This window comes from Indicator indicator, chromosome 3 (genome assembly GCF_027791375.1).
Source record: "Indicator indicator isolate 239-I01 chromosome 3, UM_Iind_1.1, whole genome shotgun sequence".
In the NCBI taxonomy this organism is placed as follows: domain Eukaryota; kingdom Metazoa; phylum Chordata; class Aves; order Piciformes; family Indicatoridae; genus Indicator; species Indicator indicator.
In genome coordinates this window covers 42,881,623-42,908,312 of record NC_072012.1, presented here as the reverse complement: position 1 = coordinate 42,908,312, position 26,690 = coordinate 42,881,623, and the positions used below count along the sequence as shown (strand labels likewise).

Genomic DNA, 26,690 nt, shown 5'->3' with positions numbered 1-26,690 from the left:
TAATCTTTTCCATAGAAGACCAACCTGTTTATTTTGTTGTTACAATACTTATTTGCACAGTCAAGGAATATGAATTTAAAAAGTAATGTTTTGTCTCATCTTCCTAATACTACACTGCACCAGCAAAAACTGAAAATCAAACACCCCTCATCACTTGCTGCAAGCTTGGTATCAGTGCATGTTTCATATTTTTCAAAACATATTTAATCTAGCTTTGGCAAATAGACTTACCAGGCTTTACAAATTACTTCTGCTGAGTGTAGATTACTTGTTGATAGGTATTTTCAAACTACTAAGCAATGAATGGTTAGACTTCAACAACGAAATAGGTTTTTTTCTGAATAGATGTCATTAGCAATGGCAAAAGTGGAATCTGAATACATTGCAAAAGACCACATGATAGTTTTGACCCAAATATTTTATGCCTTGAAATAAAAAGATAGATTTCTTGCCATTTGTATGCCATTATCCATTCAGAGAATCATAGAATTGTTAGGGTTGGAAGGATCATCTAGTTCCAACCCTGCCAGGAGCAGGGAGACCTCACACCACATCAGGTTGCTCAGAGCCACATCCAGCCTGACCTTAAAAAACTCCAGGGATGAGGCTTCCACCACCTCCCTGGGCAACCTGTGCCAGTGTCTCACCACCCTCATAGTGTAAAACTTCTTCCCATCATCCAATCTGAATCTACCCACTTCTAGTGTTGCTCCATTCCCCCTAGTCCTATCGCTACCTGACATCCTAAAAAGTCCCTCCCCAGCTTTCTTGTAGCCCCTCCTTAAGATACTGGAAGGCCACAATAAGGTCTCCTCAGAGCCAGTTTAATTTTAAATTCTTCTTCGGCCTGTCACTTTTACACCAAGAAAGAAGTTGGAGAGCACTTGCCAGAATTGTTTGAGATAACAAACCCTTTGAAGGATCTATTAGTTATGTGTTAGAATATCAGTGAAAGTTACTTCCAGAAAAGAGACAACTCTTCATTAGATTATTCCAGAAGATAGAGAACACTTCCAGATTTGAAGCCATGCATTTAATTTAAGATTTCCCAACACCAAAATTGCTGCTACCATTTATTTTCTTACTGGTAAGACTACAAGCAGTAGCTAGCACTACATGGTATAGTGCATCACTTTAAACAAACATTAAGAAATAACTTAATTATTAAAAGAAAAATAAACACTACACACAAACTCCCAAACCAAGCAAAGAAAACAACAAATTTCACCAGAAAATACTGTATTGGCAATCCTCTACTTTAGGGAGATGGAAGGCGAACACGGGGAGAGGCAAAGCACAAGTAGTGAACAGTATAATGCAAAAAAAAAACCACCTCAGGTTACTGACTGACTGTCAGTAACCTCTGCTGAACCTAAGCCAGCTCCTCCACAGACACTGAGACATGTCTGCAACACACCTCAATGCAAAGAGCTACAGTGCAGGATCTAGTCCACGAATTGCCAAAGTCTCCACACCCCATCCAGCCCTCTCATACCCCAGGCATCTTGACTGGCAAGGTTAAAGCTCCAAATGGAGAGATACTCTTCTCTACTGGCAGACATATGCAAGCAGCCCCACTCCCTCTTCTTTCCTAGATGAGTCACTTTAGTGGAGTTCCCTGATCTTATATACTGCAGCCCCATCAAAAGCTGTATTGGCATAAGCGACGGATGGAAGGAACCAGTGTAAGACTGGGCAGCACAGCCACCAATTCACATTGCACCGTACCCTTACAACTTCTATTTGCTCTACAGAGCAAATACTAAAACATTATCACCCAGACTTGGTCAAACACAAGTGTTAGGTTTTCCTAGGTGTGACACAACCCAGTAACTTGCTGCTCTCAGAGACAAATAGGGGATTTCACAATCCTTCCCTAGAGCTGTGAGGTCTCACTGCCTCCCTGGCTCTCAGCACTTATGTAAACCCTGGGTTAGAGAAACTAAGCTCAGTAACCTGTTATGAAACTAACTCTGACATAAAAGTTAAACTAGAAAAACAAGATCCAAGCAGTACAGGAGGCAGTGTATGGACAAACTGTGTAAGATTTTTCTTTAGCACCTTCAAGCTGCTCTACCCAGTCAGCAGGTTCCTCACCCGTTCACATCAAGCAAGCCAAATGTCTTATCGAGGTTTCTAGGGTTTGGGTTGGCCACTTCTTAAAAACAAGAAATTAAAGGCATTTCCTTGCAAACCTGCAGATAACACATCCAAGTCTTCACTGGAATCCTTCACATTGCTCTCCTCTTTAAAGAGTCTAATTCCCTCAGAGAAGAGTTTGAAATGCTGTCTGAGCAGCTTTAAATCTAAGGATGTGGGTTTTGAGAGGATTTGTTGACTGTCAGTGAAGCCATTTAGGAAGGTCTATCATATTGACTACATACAGGATTTTTTTCCTTCCTAGTTTTATTTTTTCTCAACTTTTCAAGAGATTGAAGGTCTCAAAGAATACCACTAATAGTGAACGTCTGGACTGCAGCTGCTCATCTCATTCACAGGAGACAGCCCCTGTGCATGGACATTCCTCATCCAGATCTGCAAACCAAAACAGGAGGAGAACTACTGAGGCCAGAACTATTAGGCATGCTTAAGCAGACACTCAACAGCCTTAGAAATTCAACATGTACCTTCAAACTTGACAAACCTCTCTAGTTCAATTTTTTTTCACCAGGAGCTAATGGACAACCTCACAACTTACCTCTGCACCAGAGTGGAGTCAAACCTGTGTGGTTTTACCCATCTGAGTCTGTAATAGGGCAATACATTTCCTCTGCAACCAGAGTGAACTGTCAGCTCTCCAACAAGGGACAGCTGTGATGTCTATTAGATAAGCACCATTCACATTTTGACTTGGGGCTGGCAGTGAAGAGAACTAGCATGGCAAAATGCTACTTGAAATGACACAAACCACCACATGCCCTTTATGGTATGAAAAGGTCACCAAGGTAGGTTTTGGAGCGTGTGGGACTTTCACACACTCACTTAGGAAAGTATATGCTTAATGAATTTAAATGCAAAATCTCACATATCCAGTAATTGACTACTAACAGTAAAGACAACTACTGCTGTAAGCAAATAATGGGAAATGCTTATCCAGAAATTATTTCACATGACAATTGAAAATGTCACACTGTCCTTTTGCATTCAGAAGTATTTCCTTTATTAATCTTTCTAATCAGACTTAATGTTTGAAAAGTGTCCTACTGTGCTTCATGATTTGCCTATAAATCATTTGTTTATAATACACCCTGCAGAACAAACCATCCTGGTGGGCAGCAAGTTCTCCATGGGACAGCAATGTGCTCTTGTGGCCAAGAGAGCTAATGGGATCCTGGGGTGCATCAAGAAAAGTGTGTCCATCAGGTCTAGGGAGGTTCTCTCCCTCTACTCTGTCTTAGTGAGACCACACCTGGAGTACAGTGTCCATTTTGGGATCCCCAATTCAAGAGAGACAGGGATCTGCTGGAGAGAGTCCAATGGAGAGCCATGAGGATGATTAAGGGACTTGAGCATCTCCCCTACAGAGACTGAGAGCCCTGGGGCTGTTTAGTCTGGAGAAGAGAAGGCTGAGAGGGGACCTGATCAATGTCTATAAATATCTGAGGGTAGGTGTCAAGTGGAGAGGGCCAGGCTCTTTTTGGTGGTGCACAGTAATAAGACAAGGCACAATGAATACAAACTTGAACACAGAAGGTCTCACCTCAACACGAGGAGAAACTTCTTTACTGTGAGGGTGACAGAGTGCTGGAATAGGCTGCCCAGAGAGGTTGCAGTCTCCTTCTCCGGAGGCTTTCAAAATCTGCCTGGATGCATTCCTCCGTGGACTACCCTAGGTGATCCTGCTTTTGGCAGGGAGGTTGGACTCGACCCCTGGAGGTCCCTTCCAACCTCTAACATTTTATGAAATTAAAACATTTTCCCCCCCTTTTGAAATACAGAAGATTGCATCAAATGGAAGGACATTTTGTAGATTTCCTTATAAACCACAAAGTTCTCAACCTTGTCCTTCTTACATCAATTCCTTCTTACTTTTTTTTTTAAATATTAAAAAAGGCTTATTCAGGTCAGATAATTGAAAAGGCCAAGACATGCTGTTCCCCTTGCTTTATTCTAGAAAAGACTGAGATGATTAGGATGAAGCAGATTTGATTTGCTCTTCCTAACAATGGATTTTTCCATGGTTTGCTTCATCTGGAGGTATCTAGCCTGGTGAGGAACCCTTTGGTTTCTGCCATATGCTGGAAAATAGATCTACAGGCAGATTTTTCACAAAAGGTATCATGGAGTAGATACTACTGATGACCAATAGATTAAGCTCTTCCAGAAAAATCAATTCTGTAGAAACAAATCACCTTGTTTCTACAAAAATCATAACAACCCTCATTGGAAATAATCTCCAACACCATGCAAAATGTTTGTGCAGTGAGTCAGGGGAAGGAGCATGCAGTGATTGTGAAGTAACTAAGGGAAGCCAAAGCACGGGATGGAAAGCCAGATGCCTGCTTTAAAAGAAAGCCGAATCCTTTGAGGTTTATAAATTCATTAAAGATGTATCTGTCTGTTTTTATCTGCATCTTGTGATAGGAACAGTTAGTGGAAAGCAGGCATTCATAACCCTGCCAGAATCCAGAACAGGCCTGCTGCTCAGGACAGCCAGCCCCAGAGCTTCCCTGCAAAAAAGCCCTTTGAAGGCTGTCCTGCAGCACTTCATCCCAGAAAAGCAAGCACTGAGAGGCACAACTAGAGGATGGGAAGGAAGCTCAAGTATCTGCCACTCCAAAGGGAAAGGGAGTACAGGGGTGACCTCTGCACTGCAATGAATACACAAAAGACCAGGGATAAGGTAATGCTCAGTCTCCTTCACTGGGAGCATTCCCAGCTCTCCACTGTTTTAGTTAAAAGCAAACTCTCTTCTCTAACTAGGCAGATCCTGGACTGTCTAGGGCAAGAATTAAGCTATGCCAAGCAATTGTGTAAGAGTAAACACGCAGAGGATGCTTAGTCTTCTCTAGATAAACACACAGAGCTGACAACAGCACAGCTTCAGTCAGCAGCGATGGACACAACCCATTTCCTTTCCCCTTGCAGAGCACTCACAGGGTGCCTGCCACCAGTGCCAGAGGGAAAGCAGAGGAAGAGGGCTGGAGGTGCAAGCCAGAACACAAATGCAAAACAATGTGCCTGCTATAGTCCCTACTAGAAAGAGCCCAAGCTGCTGCAGGCCATACAAACACAGTCTTATTTACACAACTTTTCAAAGCTTCCAGGTTCTCCTTTGTTCTAAAAGAGCAAGGCTGTTCTAAAAACATTTTCTGAATCAAATAACCCAAGGTCAGAGACAGCATCAGCTCCATTTAATACTGGAAATTCTTTCAGCAGCCCCTGAAAGAGCAACAAGAAACCAGGAGTGGTCTGCATGCAAAGGAGCTAGTGAAGCCTTAGTTTCCTACAGTCTAGCATACAACCTACTTGTAAACTGAACTGCACAAGACTTTCACGTGGATGGCTACAAAGGGGCAAGTTGTGACTGAAGTTCTTTTCCTTTGCATGGATTACACAGCTTCCTTTTTCGAGTGGATGCCCTCACACGGCATCTGCCCCCACTGCTTCCTTTCTTTCAGCCAGAGCACCAGCATGGTCTCTCCGCAAAACCCACGCACACAGCTTAACTAAAGGTCTGTAGAAGCTTCAGTACCTGCATGTTTCCATCCCACATGTTACCTAAGCTTAGAGGAGGGAATGAACGATTACAAGAAGTCTTATTTCTGTAAGAAAGGAATGAGCAGACAGGATAGTTTTGAGATCCTACCATCAGCAGTAAGTCAGGATAGGTTTTTGTGTTCAATTGTACCTCCACCAGTGCAACAGCTACACACTAGGCTGAGAGACAGCACAAACCCACTTGTATTTCTGGCACCCATGCTTCTCCTTGTGCCATGCACAAACAGCTTTCAGGCACCGGCTGAGGACTCTACACGAATGCTACAGACCTGTTTGCCACATGACTCTTACAGTAACGAAAAGGAGCTTAAAGGTCTCAGAAATATCACTCTTGTAGAAGCTTCTTCCAAGAGAAGAGCCACTCTTACATCAGTAATGTGGACACAACAGCAAAAAGTAAAAACTCCTCATGCACATTTGTGGATTGTGTAAGCATTCAAATTAAAACAGAAAATAACTTATTTTGCTCAGAGGATAAATTTTTCCTCTAGAGACAAACATAAAATGACATGTGACCTTGAAAATAAATCGTATCATTAACACAGAACATATTCAAATTAAGAGAAAAAGGAGACACCATCAAGGTTCGAGGCAAAAGAACAAACTGCAACTAAAGAACAAAATCTCCTTGGAAGAAGAATCGTAGAATTGTCAAGGTTGGAAGGGACCTCAAAGATCATCCAGTCCCAACCCTCCTGCCACGGGCAGGCACACCTCACACTAGATCAGGTTGCTCAGAGCCACATCCAGCCTGGCCTTAAACACCTCAAGGGATGAGGCTTCTACCACCTCCCTGGGCAACCTGTTCCAGTGTCTCACCACCCTCAGGGGGAAGAACCTCTTCCTAACATCCATCTCAAATCTACCCAGTTCTGGTTTTGCTCCATTCCCCCTAGTCCTATCACTACCTGATACCCTAAAAAGTCCCTCCACAGCTTTCTTGTAGGCCCCCTTGAGATACTGGAAGAACACAATAAGGTCTCTTTAGAGCCTTCTCTTCTCCAGACTGAATAACCCCAGCTCCCTCAGAGATTTAATTGCATAGCCTCTGCAGTGGGGGGGAGGGGGAATTTGAAATGGCACACAAAACTATACATGCATGGGCATTCCCTAAGTCGGTCTTCATCTGCTAAGCAGGTCTGTGTATTCTGTTGTGCAAATAATGAAAAAAATCCTCAAGAGATAAGTACTTCAGCCTGCACAGGGCTTGGATACCTTCCCAGAATTCAGGTCACAAGCAAAGACTCTCATAAGCAATGAAGGGTGCCAGAGCAAACACTTCCCTGCAACTGGTCTGCATTTCCCTGTCTAGCCGAAAATTAAATGATGCACTTCATTCTTTTTACTGGCAAACATGCAGTACAAAAGTGCAATGAGTTGACAGCAAATTTGAGTCTCTTGCCCACTTTCACACAGTATCACTCCACACCAACACCCAAATTTTCAATGCATGAAGTTTAGACTAAGTATAACAGTATCTGTTAACTCAGGGAAAAAAGAAAACAAAGAAATAAAAAGAAAAATCCTGTTTTCCACCTTTGCCTTCAGACAAGACCTCTGGAGAACAGCCAAAGCATCCTGAAGTCCACTAGAGAAAGTCAGTTGGATTTCCAGCACAGTCATGCTTTGATAAAAGGAGTCTCACATTTAGCCTAAACTACATCTACACTCTAAAGCCTATCTGCTTCACCCTGCAACAGACTAGCATTAGGCTGTGGTTGCTAGACTTCAGCTTGGGCAAATATTTAAACCATCTGTCCATTAGCAGCACCCATCTTCAAATCTCCAACAGAACAGTAGCTAGAAAGGGGAGATTTACAGTTAATAATTACCCAACACAACAGTGGTTACAAATAGGTTTGCTCAACAGATGTCTGGTAAGTGGTACTGATAAACATCATATGAAAAGCACTTGTATGCAGCCAGGTATTGTTTTGTGATCTCTTCAGGCATCACAGCCACGAAGGAAGAAGTTTAAAAGAACACAGAAAATACTGAAGGTTGAATTGATGGTATCAGCTCAAACCCAGTCTAGCCAGTCTTGACAAGGAAAACAAAACAGGCAGTGGAAGACAAGATGACAAAAAATCTCCTGCCCTCACAGGTATCCCAGTTTGAATAGCACAGACTCAGGGCTCCTTTCAGATCAGGTCACTATTTCATTTTCAGATCTCCCACCAACCCACCGCTCGCATCACTGCAACATACACCATCATCTCCACCCAGCCACCAGCCCTGGTGAGGTAAAGCTATCCACAGCACCAATCTTCTGTGCAAACCTTCACTTCCCAAGCAGCAGCTCCCTGAGCCATCCTTCTCCTTGCTGTTCAGCTCTCTGGTCTTGTCTCACACAGCAGACAGGCCTGACAGGCTGCCTGCCCAGATCTCCACACCACTAACCAGAGTGCACCGAACACCCAAACTACAAGGCTCATGTTCTCCTCCTAGCCCCAGCATCCCTTGCTTGCACAGAAGCTGAACTGGGGCTTCTTTCTAGACAGGCTTGTCACACAGATGCCTCATTCCCCCCCACCCCAGCTCATGGCAAAGCCCTCTGGAGAGCAGGGAGAGTGGCAGGGCAGTGGCAGCCCTGGGCTGTGGCAGCAATACCCTGTCCCAGTCTCTCCCCCTGTTAATGCTGGCACCAGCATGGGGGAAATGCAAAGGTTCAGCTACAGTGGCACAGGAAGGCTGGAACACACAAGAGGGTTCTTACCTCTGCTCACACCATTCCCTTTGATCAGGGTAGACGGTTTTAACTCTTTGTGTGGGTGCTTGCACAGAGAAGCTTTAAGCCAGGGAAGAGACATGGGCTGCGCAGTTTCCCTTGGCCTTCCTTCCCTGAAGAAGACACTCACTATGTCCTTGGATGGCTGTCACACAGGTGCTCTTCCAGTCTGATGGCTGCTTATGGTCATTTTACAGCTCTCCTTAAAACATAAGGGACTTTGCAATTAATTCCTAAATGATATTACTCACTGGCAAACTTCATTGTATGTAAATCTAAATATTTATACTAATTTCTCAATGTTCCCCTACATCACATTTATCTAAGACCTGAGTTCAGACAGAGCCTTCAAACTGCCGAATGCATTCAGGTCTCAGCAGTGTCAGTCAGGTCCTTCTGCTCCTGCTAATGCCATCCAGTCCACTGGTAGCTGTCCGTACTTGTTTCTTGTTTGTTTTAACAAAGTACCCAAAGCAGATTCACACATTCTTAAGAGAGATCTAAGGGAACAGGGAAGGGAGAGAACGTCTCAGTGTCTCCTACAATAAAAACAACCAAGGTAAAAAAAAAAAAAAAAAAATCTAATCTGCCAAATAAGAAGGTACCATTTCATGTGCTTTTTAAACTTGGCATTTTTCTTACATTAACAGAATACACAGCTCTGCTACTTACCACAATCCTGAGATGACATTAGTGTCTTACTCATCTGGGTCCTGTCCTATTTTTCAGGAAAAGGAGGGGGCAGGAGGTAAAGGAAGTGGTGGGAGAAGAGGGAGGTTAAAAAAATCTGCCTTCCAGTTTGTCCAGAAGCTCATCCAGAAGGGGATGATCTCCCTTCTTGAAATGAGCAAAATAAGTTATGAAATGTTCAGGAGTCAAGACGCGGAAGCATTCCCATTTTGTGATTAGAGGAAGGCAGGTGGAGTGCACAGGCCAGCCTTCTTTCCTTCCAGTGGTCCAAGAGCAAAGCAAGACCTTCTGCCATAAGGAGTTCCCTATTCTCTTGCTGCAGGCTCTTTTTCACCTACATCTCTCTGTGTCTTCGGCTCACTAAAAGAGACCTTCTTCCTCCTCTCAAGCAGTTCTGGTGTTCAAAAAGCTGCCTGTATTTACCCTTGTGAGAACGGCAGCAACTGTCATGCCACAGCCAACAAAGCTAAAAACAGCAAATTAAAATCATGCCACAAAGTTGGTTACTGCAATTATTACCACAGGCAGATAGTTGCAGTTGTGAAACATTTTACCAAGTACCACAAAAATTGATAAAGGTATCATCAGTATCTAACAGATCAATAAATCCCTTCCAATCTCCTCTCAAAACTGGAAAGCAAGGGAACTTGCCCACGGTTTTAAAAGGCAAGCAAAAGGATCAAGACTCTATTTTCATTAACAGTCACACTTGGAGTGGAAAATTCTCATAACTGCTTGAGACTGAAGTTAGTTAAGGCACAGAAAAGAGTGCAGTTACCTTAGTGTGGCATAACATTCAAAATACATTTCAGTAGGTTGAAATAGTGCCCTCAACTTTATTCTCTTAAATGGATTAACTGGCCTGTAAAACCTGTTACAGGGAACCACTAGGGAGGCTTCCAAAGCCACAGAAAACATGAAGAGCTAGAAATACACAAACATATCTATTTTCAAAATCAGGATTTATTTGCAGATTCCAAGGTTTACATTATTACAATCCCATTCGGTATGCTACTTTTTGTCAGATACTAAAACATAAACTAATTTCTCTATTCAGTAAGTTATAGTGCTTTCTTCTCTCCTTTCAGAAGCATTATTAAAAACAACAAAAAAACCCCACACAAACAAATCAGATCTGCACAAACCCAGAAACTCCAGACTTTTCCACCTCTGCTTACCCATAGCATCTCTATCCAGTTAAGAAATATGTCCACTCTAAGGCATGTCTTCACAGCCCAATCTACTGAGGCTCTCCCTCCTAAAGCACAGCTTCAGAAAGTAAACCAAGTCCTTCCCATCAGCCTCCCCACCTGCACATTCCTCCATCTGCTCTAGCACCAGAACTGTTTCTCTTGCAACAGAAATCTGGTTCATCGCAGGCATCTGGCAAAAAACTAACTTCATTAGTTTAAACTGAAGTTGCAGTGGAACCACACCCACCGCTCAGCAATGGCAGCCACACTATGAAACAGCCTCAGGCCTGCAGCATCCACCTGGTAGGTGTGTGGCTGAGATGTCACAGTGCACAACCAACAGAAGCAGAATGAACTGCTTGTAGAACACAAAGGGAGACATCACTTGCTCCTCCTGGTTCACAGGATAAGCCTAGGGGACTGGAAACCTGGCTGCACTCAGCACCCTCTACAAAACGTCCAAACAAATACTGTGAGTTGCACCAGGCTTGTGTTTTGTCCTAAGTTACATCCTGTGAACCAATTCCTGTTTGTTTTACAGTGTTTGCACCAAAACGTTTTGTGTACATACATTTCAACAAATGTGGATTATGGTGAAATTATGAACCCAAAAGAAAACACTACTACCTATTTACAGATAAACTGTGCACATCAGCAATCCAGTAACCAATGTAGGTAACAACTTACACTACAGCTAAAAGATGTCTTTGTGAGCACACGCTCACAAAACAGCACTGACTGCAAGAACAAAGAGGGAACAGAGCAAGTGCTGCCCAGGGAAGTATGTCCTGGTATAGAGAGCTGTAGTCACCAGGCTAGAACCTAGTTGGAGGTCTTTATCTAGGGCAGTCCCTCAGGGTTGCTACTGGCACCAGTACAATTCAATACATTCATCAGCAACCTGGATGAAGGAAGAGAGTGCACTGTCAGCAAGTTTGCTGACAAAACTGGGTGGACTGGCTGACACACCTGAAGGTTGTGCTGCCATTCAGTGGGACTTAGGCTGGAGAGCTGTGCAGGGAGAAACTGAATTAAATTCAACAAGGGTAAGTGTAGAGTCTTGCATCTGGGAAAGAACAATCCCATGGACCAGTATAGGTTGGAGAGCAGCATAGGGTAAAGGGCTCTGGGGATCTTGGTGGACAAAAGGATGACCATGAGTCAGCAATGTGCCTTTGTGGCCAAGAAGGCCAATGGCATCCTGGGGTATATTAGAAGGGCTGTGGTTAGCAGGTGGAGAGAGGTTCTCCTCCCCTCTACTATGCCCTGCTGAAGCCACATCAGGAATAGTGTTCAGTTCTGGGCCACTCAGCTCAAGAACAGGGAACTACTTGAAAGAGTCCATCACAGAGACACAAAGAAAGGAGTGGAACATCTTCCTTACAAGGAAGGGCTGAGGGAGCTGGGGTCTTTAGCTTGGAGGAGACTGAGGGGTGACCTCGTTAATGTTTAAAAATATGTGAAGGGTAAGTGTCAGGAGGACAGAGCTAGGCTCTTCTCAGCAATGCCCAATGACAGGACAAGGGGCACCAGTTGTACACTGCAGCATAGGATGTTCCACGAGAACATAAGGAAAAACCTTTTCACTGTGAGGGTGACAGAGCACTGGAACAGGCTGCCCAGGGGAGTTGGGGAGTCTGCTTCAATGGAGACATACTAAACTCGCCTGGATGCATTCCTGTGTGACCTACTCTGGGTGATTCTGCTCTGGTAGGGGGGTTGGACTAAATGACCTTTTGAGGTCCCTAACATTCTGTGATGTCTGAAAGAGAATGGGATCCAATTCTAGCTCAGAGATTCAGTAGAACATCCCTAACATATTTCAGACTTTCTTACTTTGAGAACAGTCTCATCAAAGTTTGAATTTCTTAGGGAGACCAGTATTGAAGTTCATGTGGGAACACACAGTAAGGGAACATGGAAGGATGAAAAAGGATCTCTGGAAGTGCCTAAAAGCAGCATCTCCTTCCCACATTCAGGGAAAGGCATCACGTTTCTAATGAATGTGCATAGCACACTGTCATGCTCCTATGGACAAGACAAGGAAATGCCAATGCTAGCGCTAATAACATTGCTTCTATAATCCTTACAAATACTCTTCTGCTGCCTTTTGTTTCTAACACAATCACTACCAAATGTGAAATGCCTTCTGAAAGATGGTTTATTTTTCCTGTATTTTCCAAGTCCATCTCTGCAGACGAAAACATAGAGGTTGCTACTTCTAGAAGAGGTTAAGTCCAGACATACTGCATAGAGCTCCCGTCTTGAATTCTCCATATAAAGTTTTCACAACTACAGTTCAGTAAAAGCTGTATTACATATTACAAGATTTGTCCAGCACTGGCTATAAAGGTCTAACTAAAACCAAATTCATTTTAATACAGGACCCTTGATTAAAAATTGATAGGCAGATCAGGGATGGGGGATGGAAAAAAAAAAGAAGAAAGAAAAAAGAAAGAAAATAAAAAAGGGCAATGGTGGTATACCAGCATCCTTACCATGTGCTATGTGCTTTAAGTGCTGTTTGGAGCTATAAATCATGAAAAAAAAGTAAAGTCTGCCATCGACTTTAGCTGTTACAAGAAATATCACTAGGTTTACAACTTGGGTTGTTTTTGTTTCCAATACCAGATTATTTTCACAGAACATGGCATTTCATCATCTCGTAAGGCAAACATTTGCTTCACTAAAGGTCTATTATTGTCCCAATTACAAGCTACATCTTCATAGTCCAATGGTAACTTAGGAAAGGAAGGAGGAAACCACCAAAACATGCTTTGAAGAATATTTGGGGTCAGTATTTAGGGGCAGGGCAAGATATGTCTTTTAATTATGTTCTAATTAAATCAGCTGTGAGTTTTAAAGTTCAGAGCATTAGAAACTGCTTTGATGTTTCACTTGACATATCAGCCTTTTAGTGCAGTATAAACAATCATGTTCCCCCATCCTGAAATAAACTTCACACTGTGTGAACATGTAACTGAATCAAAAGCAGCTGTCAACTTAGACAAACTCACCAACCCTATCCATAAAACAAAGTAATCTGTGATATAACCTTCCAGGGGAGCATACTAAGAGGAGAAGATTAATTCTTTTCTAGTGTCTGGTGTTCGGCTGGGGTAGAGTTAATCTTCTTGCTAGTAGCTGTTACAGTGCTGTGTTTTGGACTTCATGTGAGAATAAAGGTGATAACACACTGCAATTGCTAATTAACCCTTATCCTAAGTTAAGGGTTTTTTCAGTTTCCCATGCTCTACCACTGAGCAGGTGCACAAGAAGCTGGGAGAAAGCATGGCCAGGACAGCTGACCCAAATCAGAGGGATATTCCATAACATAGAATGTCATGCTTAGTACATAGACTGAGGGCAGTTGGCCAGAAGGGACCAATTGCTGCTTAGACGTCAGTCAGCAGACGGTGAGCACGTGCATTGTGCATCATTTGTCTTTTCTTGTGTTTTCTCTCTCTTTTTATTATATTCCTTTGTATTACTACTACTATTATTATTATAGTTTAATAACTAAACTGTTCTTATTTCAACCCACCAGTTTTACTGTTTGTTTTTATTCTCCTCTACATCCCACTGGGAGTGAGAAGCAGCGAACCAGCCAGTTGCGTGGTGCTTACAGATGCTGGCTGGGGTTAAGCAACACCTAGGATTCAGCTCAGCAGGTGGAACATTCCTCTGAAGAGCTTCCATGCCCCCCATTACTACCACTGGGGAACATGGTAACAGCAACTAGAGAACAAAGGACACCCAAGTGAGCCAAAACAAGAGGGTGCTGCCAATAACTTTGTCCAACCAAAAATACACAAGTTCCTCCCAGGCACAGGTGAGCACAAAGGTGGGGGTTTGTGACAAAATGTATGATTAACCTCCCAGGAACCTCACTGTGATTTGGTGATCAAAGAAAAGTCAAACTAATTACACTACCTGCCCTGCTTCAGACCAGCTTACTTGGTTTTCTGACAGCTGGGCACTTCTGTAGGGTTATTGTTTTACTTAACAGTTCCATTCTTATTCAGAACTCATGAAAGGTGTGTACTAGGATTTACTTCTCCTGTGTTTTACAAACAAACCTGCCATCACAATACACAGTATCAGAGCAACCACAAATGCCCTATGGTTTAATAAACCAATGAGGAAATCCTGGTGGAACCTCTAGTGTGCGGTGTTCCTGCCCATGGCAGGGGGCTTGGAACTAGATGATCCTTGTGGTCCCTTCCAACCCTGACTGATTCTATGATAATATGCTCCACTAGCAAGAGAACCACTTTGATTTGATATCCATCAACTCAAAACTCACTGGTTCTCCTACCCACCTAAACACTTAGCATTTATTTGGGATGATGTTAGGTATGCTGTGATCAGGTCTAAGGAATTGTCTATACTCTGTGCTGGCTAAGCAGCACCCAGCCTAATCCAAAATGTAAAAAATTCACCATACTAAGCACCTGAGCTGTCTGCTTCATTTTGCAGATGATCAAGAACTCTGACCAAGGTGACCAAAAGCCATAAATCCCAGATCCAAATCCATCTCGTGAAGTCTCCATGCACACATGTTTGAGCTAGCAATAAGGGTATTCTCCCAGTTCTTCTACTCTTTGGTAACTCAGTCTGAGTATTTTCTCAAGAAGTAAGTCGCAATTTCAAGGACAGAATTGATCTTGTGGAAGATATTTTCATTAATATGCTTTAATCAAAACATGTTGGGTTTAAGTAAATTGAATTTTTACATTAGACTTCTTTAAAAAAGCTGTAAAAATACCTCCTAGGCAAGCAAGAGACCAGCAAAACTTCAGGGAAGTGGATCACATGGTCAGCTGAACACTAATACTGTTTTTCAAATTCTGTGAAAACAAACTTGTTCCCATGAAGGCCAAATCAGACCCCAAACAATTCTTTGTAGCTGATTCAGAGAATGTTAAAAGAAGGTACTTAGGTTTGTCAGCAATTCCAGCACAGTAGCACAGACTAAAAGGAGAAGGCAAACTAATTTGTACCCAAAGAATAAAACAGGTTCTCACTTGGCCAGGACTTTGAAGAAAAAAAGCAGGGAGAAAAAAAAAAACAAAACAAAACCAAAACCCTAATCATTCTGTTTAGAATAATTCTAACAGAGCCACAAAACTCAAAGAAACAAACTTAAGAAAGGCAACTCCTTACATAAATTAACTCAACTTCAGATGTAATGACAATAGAAAAATGCAGTTGAAAGTAATGTGATGATCCTATTAAGATGTTTATCTGACTGATGTCCAGAAGCACTTGTCTCCTGAAACAGCCATACATACATACAGCAATCTCTCACCACTACAACAAATGAAAAGGCAACTACAGCAATTCCATGTAAGAGTTACTTCCCCAGGAAATAACTAAATTATATTAGCAAATAGAAAAAGATACTCCGGACTTTGAACTTTACAATGATCTTACTCCATGAGAATATCTTGTCTAGTAATTGTGAATCCATCCAGTTAGATCCTGAGATCCAATTACTGGGCTCTGCTAGAGCAGCTGAATGGTTTTCCTTACAGAAAGAGTTGATTAAGGTTCCTGTCAGTCATTATCCCACACTGCATATTCTTTGAAGGGAAAAAAGGTGTTCCCACAATCCAGCAACTAAAGGGCCCCTGAATACCCAGTGAAATACTCCCAGGATTTTGTTTTAACCTGACCTGTGAGCCCATGTGAAAAACGCAAACTGTCCTTAATATTGGATTTTACATCAAAATTAGATTAAAGATTTAGAAAAACTTCTAAGCTACAGTTTATGTAGCACTGTAACACTGCATAAGAAAGCTAATGTGCTATGTTAGGCTCCATGAGAGCTGGTAGTACCATGACCAGAGGAAGATTTCTTTAATGAAAGATCAAGTGTTTCTTAATAAAGCAGATTCCTTTTGTGCACATCACATAGGAGTCTGGTTACTGCTTGCATCAGGTTGCCTGCACAAGTGATGTTTCCCTGACTTTGGTGTTCTTCCACTGCCAGTGTTTGTATATGGGGACCTGATGCACCAACTGCTCCAAGCATAAACTTTGAATGAAACTGTCCACTTTTGTACAAGACACAAAGCATCACTCCCTGGTGTGGAAATAGGAACAGGCCTATTTTTCAGCCTACACTTACAGCAGGACAGATATAATCCTTTTTCTTCCTTCTTTCAGTCAGAGTTCCTGAAAGGCAACCAAGTCACAAATGAACTCCACGTCTCAAATGAGCCTTTCACTGTGCCTCACATCCAACCAGGACAATTTGCTCCCAATTGCTCTCAGCAGCAGACAAGTGTTCCAATTTATCATTCTGCAACAGATGGAGCAAGTCTGCTACATGAAGATACCTTCCTTCTCCTCTATTAAATATGAAACCAACACAAAAATTGAAGCCGTCAGCTACCAGGTCCATACCTCAGAGAGTTAAGGATTTCAGCAGTTTTCAGGAGCACTGAAGAGGTTACTCCTGTACTATATACAAAGTAAGAGCCATCCTACACATCACAAGTATTCCTGCTGCTGCAAATGGGGAGCCTGCACATCTGACAGGATTAAAATGAACTTTTTTCCTGCTCATATTTCTGTTCCGTGGTCTTCAACACCTAAGGTTGAACAGTTCAGCCTGACAGACCCAGGAATGCTTCTCTCCTCACTGCTTTTCCAAGTGAAACACCCATACACAGTAATAAAGAAAGGGGGCTGACCAGTCTGGGCAGTTTGGGGATCAGCTCCTGCATCTGGGTACAGGATGTATCTGCTGTGTGCTTTAGGCAAGGTTTAGGTCACTTGCCACATGCCAACTTTTCTACTACTAGCAAGCTAACCAGAGACACAAAAAAGTAATTTTTTTTTTCTCTTTACCTCATAAAGGGTAACATAAGATGCCTGTCTATGTCTAGACTCTATAATCTTTGCACACATCAATAAAATCATAATAGTTCAAATTGCATCTATTATGAAAAAAAATTGCACTGACTCTTAGGTTCTCACACCACTGAACCTTGAACTTACCCATTTCGTATGTTAGGACAAACAATGGAAGTCAATTCCCCCATTACGCAACATGCAACCACCATATTCTTGATCTTTTAAGCAGTGCCAAAGAATATGCCAGTTTCTGTACACGAAAGCACTATGGGTCATGCTGAAATCCCTGGTGTAGTTGCTAGTTTATATAGCTTTACTGCATGCTTCTCTGATGAACCATGAAGATATTTCACAATGAAACCAGTAGCTCTGAACAAAAAGACTTTCATACTCTTAGCTTATGTAAGCTGCTGGCAGACTGGTCAGCCAGATGAGCAGGTTTTGTTCCTGAGGAGTAAAATTCTTCAGAAGATAATATAGCAGCAAAAGTAGCACTCTAAGTAAAACATCTGAACTAAACTCTTCCAGGTTTACAGGCTAGTATGATCCTAGGCACAACTATGTATAAGAAGTCACTGAGAAGTCATCCTCTATAATAGAGCTTTTTTGTCATCTATTAAGGCTTTATGCTACTTTTGCAGTATTAACAAATTTCATCTATCACAAACTTTTCTTCAGGGATAACAATCTAAATCATGGGATCCCTGCTCCAGTGGAAGTAAGATCAAGCACTTAATTATTTAGCAAACTATTCACAGAATCACAGAACATGTCTGGTTGGAAGAGACCTCAAAGATCATCCAGTTCAACCTTCAACCCAGCACTGAAGGGTCAACACTAAACCATGTCCCTAAGTTCCAGGTCCCCATACTGCTTAAACACCCCCAGGGATAGTGACTCCACCACTGCCCTGGGCAGACTATTCCAGTGTTTGATAACCCTTCCAGTGAAGAAATATTTCCTAACATCCAGCCTGAACCTCCACTGGCACAGCTTGAGGCCATTTCCTCTAGTTCTATCACCTGTAATCAAGCAGAAGAGGCTGGCCCCTCTTCACTCCAACCTCCTTTCAGGTAGTTGTAGAGAGTGATGAGATCTCCCCTCGGCCTCCTCTTCTCCACGCTGAACACCCCCACTTCCCTCAGATGCTCCTTGTAGGTCATGTCCTATAGGCTCTTCATGAGCCCCACTGCCTTTCCCTGGACACGCTCCAACACCTCAATATCCTTCCCATAGTGAGGTGCCCAGAACCAAACACAATGGCTTGGCCTCACCAGTGCTGAGCACAGGGGGATGATCACTTCCCTTTTCCTGCCGGCCACAGTGTTTCTAATACAGGCCAGGATGTCACTGCCTTTCTTGGCCACCTGGGCACACTGCTGACTCATTCAGTTGACTATCAACCAATACCCCCAGGTCCCTCTCCAAGCTGCAGCTTTCCAACCATGCATCCACAAGTCTGGAGTCTACCATGAGGTTGTTGTGACCCAGATTATCTTCACTCAGAGTAGATCTTCAGTTTTTATTACTACTAATTAGTAAAAAGAAAATGGCTTTAGAATGACCATACTGACTGGATACTGCAAGCAAGATACAGTGGCTGTGCACTACAAGGAAGAGTACAGCAGAGTTGAGACTGCGCATCCATACACTTGATCACACCTTGGATCAATTAGGAGACAGAACACAAGACAAGCAGTCCTAATTATGGACAACAGGGATAACTATAAAAGATTACAGATGACTGCCGTTGTAATTTGCTCCTACTGTATTATTGTGTATAATTTCTAAAAGAAATGCACTTGCAAACAGCATTTTTCCACAATTACTTTGTGGGGAAAGAGCAAGATGGAGAAGCTGACAAGCATCACACCAAGTATTCCTATATAGCCAGCACTAACACTTGGTGCTTCCTCTGAGGCAGATAAACCACTCCTGCTTTTACTATTATTTTGAGCACACCACAGATTGCCCCGTCTACAGGAACACAAATTCCTTTCCAGCACACACAGAGATGAGTAACTAGAAAGTGATCTTAATTGCTGCATAAATCACATATGGTTGCTTAGCATAGCCAAATACATGTCTGCATAGGAAGCACTCTCCTCAAAAGTGTCTGCAGTATTTCATCCACCTCACAAAACATCAAGTGTGCCAAAAAACAGAAGGGAAACAGCAATTACTCATCCTAAGTAAATTCATACCTGCCTACAGAAATGTATGGGCTTTTTTACAGGCACCTAAACACATACAAAAGCCTGGCAATATTGTAGTCTGGTAAGTGCTGTACTGAAACCGGTGGGGATGACAGCACATGGCTGTCCCATTCGGGCACATCCCCAAAATCTGTGGTATGTGCTGGTTTTAAGACCTTTCCTGAATGTTGGTCTCAAAAGGTACAAATCTCTCTGTGTGTTTTTTGGTTTGTTGTTGGTTGGTTTTGTGTGTGGGTTTGGGTTTTTTGTTTCTTTGATTATATATAAAAATATATATAAAATATATACACTTTTTTTTTTCATGTGAATGTACATTAAACCCCTACTACTTCTACCTGAGAGGAAAGTACAGTATACACTGAATAGTAATTCCAGCATCCTGCCTGCAGAAGTCCCAAAGGCCTTAGCTGTGTATTTGTCCCAGAAGAGAGCTGAAGGACAGAGGTCTGTCACTCTCACTTCTCTCTTCCTGATGCTTACATTGCTTGGCTTGGCTCACAAGTATACTGTCACAACACTGCATTACAGATCTACCACCTCATCTAAAATCCTCTGTTAATCAGTTTATTTGCAACTGTTAATCCATCGCTGGTGCTGTAGGCTTTTTACACAAGGGACAAACTGCAGGATCAGTTTTTACTTCCGTTTTTCTTTATTATTTGCACTTTAGCAGTGGCTAAATGCTAGCCAGCAAGAACTTCTTCCAAAAAGGTTACTCTGGTACTGTTTTTACACATAGGTCTACAGCTGAATTAAGAAATCAGGAAAAGAGTACCAAATTCTCTCCTTGCTTAAGTAAATGTTTATGACTGGGGATTTTTCAGTCTCTTCAGTGTATTCAGCTGATCTGAGCTCAGTGGTTCTGTAGAGCACTTCTCTGAATTCAGCAGACTCCTCGATTAAAACTCCTTGTGTCTTCATGACTATTCACACGTATCTAAAGAAGCCTAAATCTAAGCACTTTTGACCATAAGGCTATAGATGCCCAATACTCTCTGGCTTCAGTGAAAGCCCAAAGCTCCAGCAGCTCTGCTGCTGCACTTAAAGCCACACGGTTATTACATCACTTAAATCACAGAACACCCATACATACTAGATACTCCTGGTCATACCAGTGAAAAACCTAGGTGCCACATTTCACTACTCAGAAAGGTGATTCAGAGTCTTTTTTTCCCTCCAACTTAAAAAAAAACAAATTAAAAATCCAGTGTTTACCTGGCAAGGTTCAAACAAATGCCAGTAATAAAGACAGAAAGATACTGCTGGTGTTCCAAATGTTTATGCTCACAGAGAAGCGACTGCACTTTAAATATAGAGCTAAAACAACAGACTGAAGAAGAGTTGAAAGGTAAGCATCAAGTAATCTGAATACAACGTGCCACCATTGCTGCACACATGACACTTAAAATGCTGAATGCTACAGCACTCATTAGATGTTTTAGTAACTTCAGCTCTTCTTGGGACAGGACATTAATCCATCTCTCAAACTTGTTTCTTAAATTTGCATGTGCTAGCAGTTATCATTTCACATAGCTAAGCCCCCAAATTCTGAACTGATGACTCTAAGAACCAACAGCAATCAGCATTGGGCAATCAGTGTCCTCTGCACAGAGCACAAATACCGTCTCACCTCCAGAGGCGGAGAAACATCAGAAGGGAACTCAGTGTTGACCCCAAAATGGCCACCACACTCCCTCAAGCTACTGACATGCACACAGCACACCAAGTGCTCCAAGAGCGAGGCAGAAACATAGAATAAGGATGGCTAGCTTACTCTGACAGTGGCACGGGCTTAAAATAGACACAATCTCTACCCTGCTCATTCCTTCAGCTCTTAACTTTCAAGTGTTTCAGTTGTGACAATGTTTACCCCATAATATCCACTGGCTGCCAAAAGGATTTTAAAAAAAGAATGCAACATTCATGGATATTTTTAGTTGTTTGGGGTTGTGGGGTTTTTTTAAATAAATTTCACGTCAAACACAAACCTAAACTTTTTGGCTCCAAAGCAAGCCTATAATTAGAAATCTCATTTGTTCTGCTGGTCTCAGGAGAGCCATTTTCCCTAGGGAATGTTACTGAAAGGAAACCCAGGAAGAGCTGTAATGGACAAACAACGTGGAACTTATTAATAACGGTCGCTGGTAACAGAGACATCCTAACCAGACCTGAGCAGTTACACAATGCTTTACACTCCTTTTTTTTTGTCTCTCTTCTTCTCAATGAAATGCCTCAACCCACTGTGCAAATTCATGTGGAACAGATCTGAAAAAGGGCTTCTACACGAAGAAGTCTTTCTACTTTTTCACACTTGCAGCAGTTCACTTGTTTTAAAAAAAAAAAAAAAACAAAAAAAAAAACACAACACAACACAAAACCAAAACCTTCCCTGAAAACTTCCTTCTCCAACAGTGGAATGCAATGGTTGGTTACCCTGCCATGAAAAGCTAGGGATGAGACTTTCACTCTATGCCTTTTGCCTTTCTCCTTCATACCACCTCTGCTCTTTTATATCTGTTTTTCATTTCCAGCTTTTTTATGAATTTCCTTTCCCACCTCCTCAAACACACACACCCACCTGCAAATTCCACTAATGTGCAGAAAATATGGCCAAAAAAACAACATCATGGTAGGAGGCACTGGATAAGGGTGCAGGGGAAGGAACTAAGGCAGTGGGTCTGAAGCCATGAAGACCAGTAAGGGGAAGAGAGAAGAAGAAAGCAGACTTCAGACATGGAAGGCCCTGCATTGACAGCGAAGCAACAAGCACATTCTCAGGTGCAGGAGGAAATTGTGCGTTTCTGGAAACCGCCAAGAGAAGCAATTGCATTTTTCTTGCAAACAAGCAGAGGACTTTTTGTTTGCTTGTTGTTTACAGTGTCCTGTATGAAATGGTGAGAAACAGAGCAAAACCACAGAAACAGTTACTTTTTTCTTTCAAGAGAAGAGCTGCACTGAAGCATCAAACTTACATCTTCAAGCACTTTTTCATTAGAAGTCTAGAGCTCCCTCACATTTTGAATGCAAATCTTTCGTGATTCAGATGCCTGATACAAGCTGCAGGATCATGGGATCCATGATCTTCACAGCACCACCAGCTTCTGAAGCAGTGTTTCCCAAAGCACAATGGCATCCTCTCTCAGATTCCCTCACACAAGGGCAGACAGAGAGATTTTGCCCATAGCCTCTTCTCACATTTCTCACCCTTACAGTTACAGTGGAAGAGGATGTCAAAACACAGGCAGAACCAAGCACAGAGATGTCCCCAAATGTTTGCAGTGATCCTCACAGAAGACATAAGCTTAGCAAGACAGGAAGGTTACATAACCACCAGACACAATGGTTGAAAAGCCACTGTCCATCAAGCTGCCTGAGAAGGGAGTAGCATTGCAAGGATTTGTATCAACTCTGTTGAAAGTGGGAGAATACAAGGAACTGACACATGGAAAGGAAGCACAGAAAACATGTGCAGGAAGATGTATATCCTTCCAACATATGGTATGGCTTGCTGGAGCAGGCATGACTGCCTTCACTTTTGCTGAAATGAAGGGGGTCAGTGGGAGGAAAGAGGGAGAGAAAGGGGTCAGTTTTCAAAAGTTTGCAAAACATGTTATTTTGATATTTTCTCTAGAAGGAATGGACAATTTCCAAAGGCTTGATCATCCAGAAGCACAGGCCTGATCTTGCAAAAGTCTATGCACATGGATAACTTTACCTCACATGAGCAGTCACACTGGCAGGACAAAAATATTTCCAGTTCCTCCTTTTTCATTTATTGAACGAGTCACTGCAAACATGAAACAGGACCACACTGAGCTGCATCTAGCTTTCGATACTTAAATTTTACAACATCCACAGAAGAAAATCTTAAGTAAAGATAAACTTCCATGAACACCACCAGAGCACAAAGCGGTTTGCGTTTTATGCATGTTGCCCTCAGATTAAAGTATTTCTTGCTTAGCAAATTGCTTTGGGGCCTCTGCTTGGCCCCAGAACACCATGCTGTGTGTCATACACTGTAATGGTGCTCATGCTTCCATATTTTAGAAGTGGTAGAGAGAGAGATTAAGAGACAAACTTTTAACCACCCTACAGATGAGCCATCTTAGACAAAGCCCACAGGTACTACTATAAGATTTTTTTATACCAGAATTGGGTTTGATCCATTAACCCTGGTTTAGCTGCAAGAAGCTGAGGTACGTAAGTAAGTCCATCCCTGCCCTGTTACATGGAAGCCAAAACTTCAACCAGCTACTTAATTGCCTTTTTAAAATTTATTTTCTTTAGAAATGCATGCAAAACAAGTCCAAACGCTACTATTGAGTTTTTCTGCAGGCACAGCTGCAAGTCAAACACTCTAACCCATTTCTTCCCCATGACAGAGGGACCAAAGACTACAATTGCCAGCACTTAACTCTTCTAAAAAGAGAAAACACATACTGCAACACTGAATTATCTGTATAGTTGAGAAAGACACAGAAACAATAACTAACAGCTCCCCTCTTTTCGCTCAGGGGGACATAGTGTGCATTTTTTGACTAAACCTCAAATACAAACCAAAAGTAACATCCTCATCTGTACAAAGAGGCTTATTATGACTGTTATTGCTGGAAGGGGAAACTCACTCTTACAGGCCACATGACTGTTGAGGATTGTTTCCACCCCCCACCCCATAACTCAGCAGCTCAGAGCAACTGGTAATAACTTCATGGCTAGAAACATTTAGCTGAGCATTTCTGATGCCTGCAGAGTCAGCAATACAGATGAATTTGTTCCAAGCTACTCAGTACCTACTTAAACATGCACCCTGCAGCACCTCACTGCACTATTCTTCAGGGAAACATTACGAGAGCACAGTATCAAATTTTAGGGTTTGTGTTTGTGTTTTTTTCCACCCACCCTTGCTTGATAACACTAGCATCACATACAGCAATTTACATGCTGGCACAATTTACTACTTACATGACTAGTATTTAGTAAGAATAACTCATACAACAGCATTATGAAGACATGTGTTTCTAGGATCTGAATTAAGGTTTAGGCCTTCTCACATCTCATGTCACAGCAGCCACATAGCCAGACAGCAGCGAGGTGTCTGTTCTCACAGTATTGTCACTCTGCAGCCCTCATCTGTAACGGCCGAGTGGCACCCAATGCTGACCGAATAGGTCAGCAGATGAAGTTCAAGGACATCCAACAGGCCTTACCAAGTTCACCAGAGTCCCCCAGGTTAGTGGGAGGCTAAAACTCAAGATGGATGAGAAGAAGACAACCCCTGAGGAGGGGTGCCACGAGAAGCACCCTGAGAAAGCAGCCATAACCTGATAAAAGAGCTGGTCCCAGCCAATTTACACAAGATGCCTGAGCTCAGGTGTAAGGGGAGGGTGCGCCCAGGCTCTCTGCCAAATTTTGCAAAGGAAGATAAAGCTCAAGAAAGCCCCATGCACTTCCTTGAACAGAAACAGGAGTTTCCCGAGGGGCCGTTCGAGGGCTTAAGTTTTAAGCAAATCGCAAACGGGGCACAACAGATTGAAAACCTCAAAGAAACTGAAACCAAGGTTGGCTTTCTGCAGCACAACACAGCCTAGAAGCACAGCCGTGGGGAATGAGCGGTGGGGCTTGTTGGGGAGGGAGCAGAGGGCACCACCAAGGCATCCAGACTTTAAGAAGCAAGTGTATAACAAGGTCTCCATAGCAGTAGTAATATCGACACCAAAGTCCAGTGGGGAAAAAACACCAAACGCTTGTACAAAGAAATGGGGGCTGGCCAGAGAGAGGCCACAGATGCTGGTGTGAGCCGGGAAAGACGTGCCAGCATAAAGCAGGCTCACCAGTTTCCAAAGATACAAATCACCTCTAGAAAAGTATCGTGCACTTCGGGAACATAAAAACGACAGCAGCTGAAGAAACGTGACATTCACCTTACATGGTGTAACGACTGCTCTGGATAGGCCGGGGACTGCTGCATTTTGTATCTCTTGACACGAGTTTTAGTCCTAGGTGAGGGGGGATGATTTCACTGTGGAAAGGCTTCCTCAACACACCGATACTTCTCATTCTGTCTATATCACTGTAGGTCCCCCACAAAAATGAGGGGCTTGCTTTGTTTTTAATCAGTTCTTCACTTCAAAGGTCACTTGCAGTTGATTTCCCGAGATTGAATGCTTAAACCAAGATACTTGGACATTTCTGAGGGCCTCCCTCTGCCAACAAAACAGCTGAAGAGGCTGTCATTCATCTCGAAATGAGCTCCGAGAGCAGTGGAGTGGCAGACCCTGCCATACCCAGCAGAGCTGCCAGTAGAGCCGATAGCAGAGCCGATAGTAGAGCCGATAGCAGGGCTGATAGCACGGCTACTCACCACTGAAACATGTGATTTTTGATCACATCCGCGGCCCGCCGGACCCTGCGGAGTCAGCCCTCCAAGTCTGGCTCCTTCAGCCCGGCTTCCGAGCAGGGCACCCCAGCAGCTCTTAGAGCTGGCGAGCCCACTCCAGAGAGGCTCTCAGCCCACGCAGGACCCCCACTCGAACCCCAGGGAGGGGAGCCCTCCCCCGCCGTCTCCTCCCTGCTCCGACACAGGACCCGGGCGGCGCCCGCGGGCTCGCCCCCGTGGGGGAGGGGGCGGCGGACACGTGGAGACCGAAACTAGAGGGAGGACGGCAGTACGGCCCGGCACAGCGGCTGCCGCCGCACAGGGCGAGGCCGCCCCTCAGACCCGCGTACAGTACTTACTTGTGGGGTGGCCCGGGTCTTGCCCGGCGGCCTCCTGAAGAAGGACGTACGGGCGGTGAAGAAGAACTCCTCGGACTCCTCCTCCTCCAAGCTGCTGTAGCCGCTGCTCATGCTGCTGGTCCAGGTCATCGGCGGCGGCGGTTGCTAGTGGCGATGGTGCTGGGGCCGGGCGGCGGAGAGCGCCGTCCCGGCCGCCGCATGGGGCCCCGCCGCTGCCGCTCCTCTCCCGGGGCGCAGGAGGAGGAGCTGCTGCTCTGGCAGCTCTGCTCCCGCCCTCCACTCCCTTCCTGCCGCACAAGTTTCCGCGGGCAGCGCCGCTCCAAGCCCGGCCAGGCAGCGACACCCCACCCGCCCCGCGGGACGCCCGCCCCGGGCGGCAGGTGAGGGGGCGGGGGCCGACCGCTTCCCACCCCCGAAACACCGGCCTGTGCGAGCGAGGGATCCTGCCGGCGCGGCCAGCCCAGCCACCGAGTGCCAGGACCCGACGGCAGCGTGGGGGGAGGAGGCGGGAGATCAAAGTACGGGCGTGGGCTGGAGTTACTG

At 43.7% G+C, this 26,690-nt stretch overlaps 1 protein-coding gene across 1 annotated transcript in view; it reads right to left on the bottom strand.

The window, feature by feature from the left end:
* Window positions 1–26,297, bottom strand: part of RASSF3 (Ras association domain family member 3) — a 59,813-nt gene extending 33,516 nt beyond the window's left edge. The window contains exon 1 of the mRNA XM_054399398.1: window positions 26,148–26,297. Coding sequence (XP_054255373.1) covers window positions 26,148–26,276 — 129 coding nt within the window. The 5' untranslated portion in view covers window positions 26,277–26,297. The remainder of the gene's footprint in view (window positions 1–26,147) is intronic.
* Window positions 26,298–26,690: the final 393 nt, after the last annotated feature.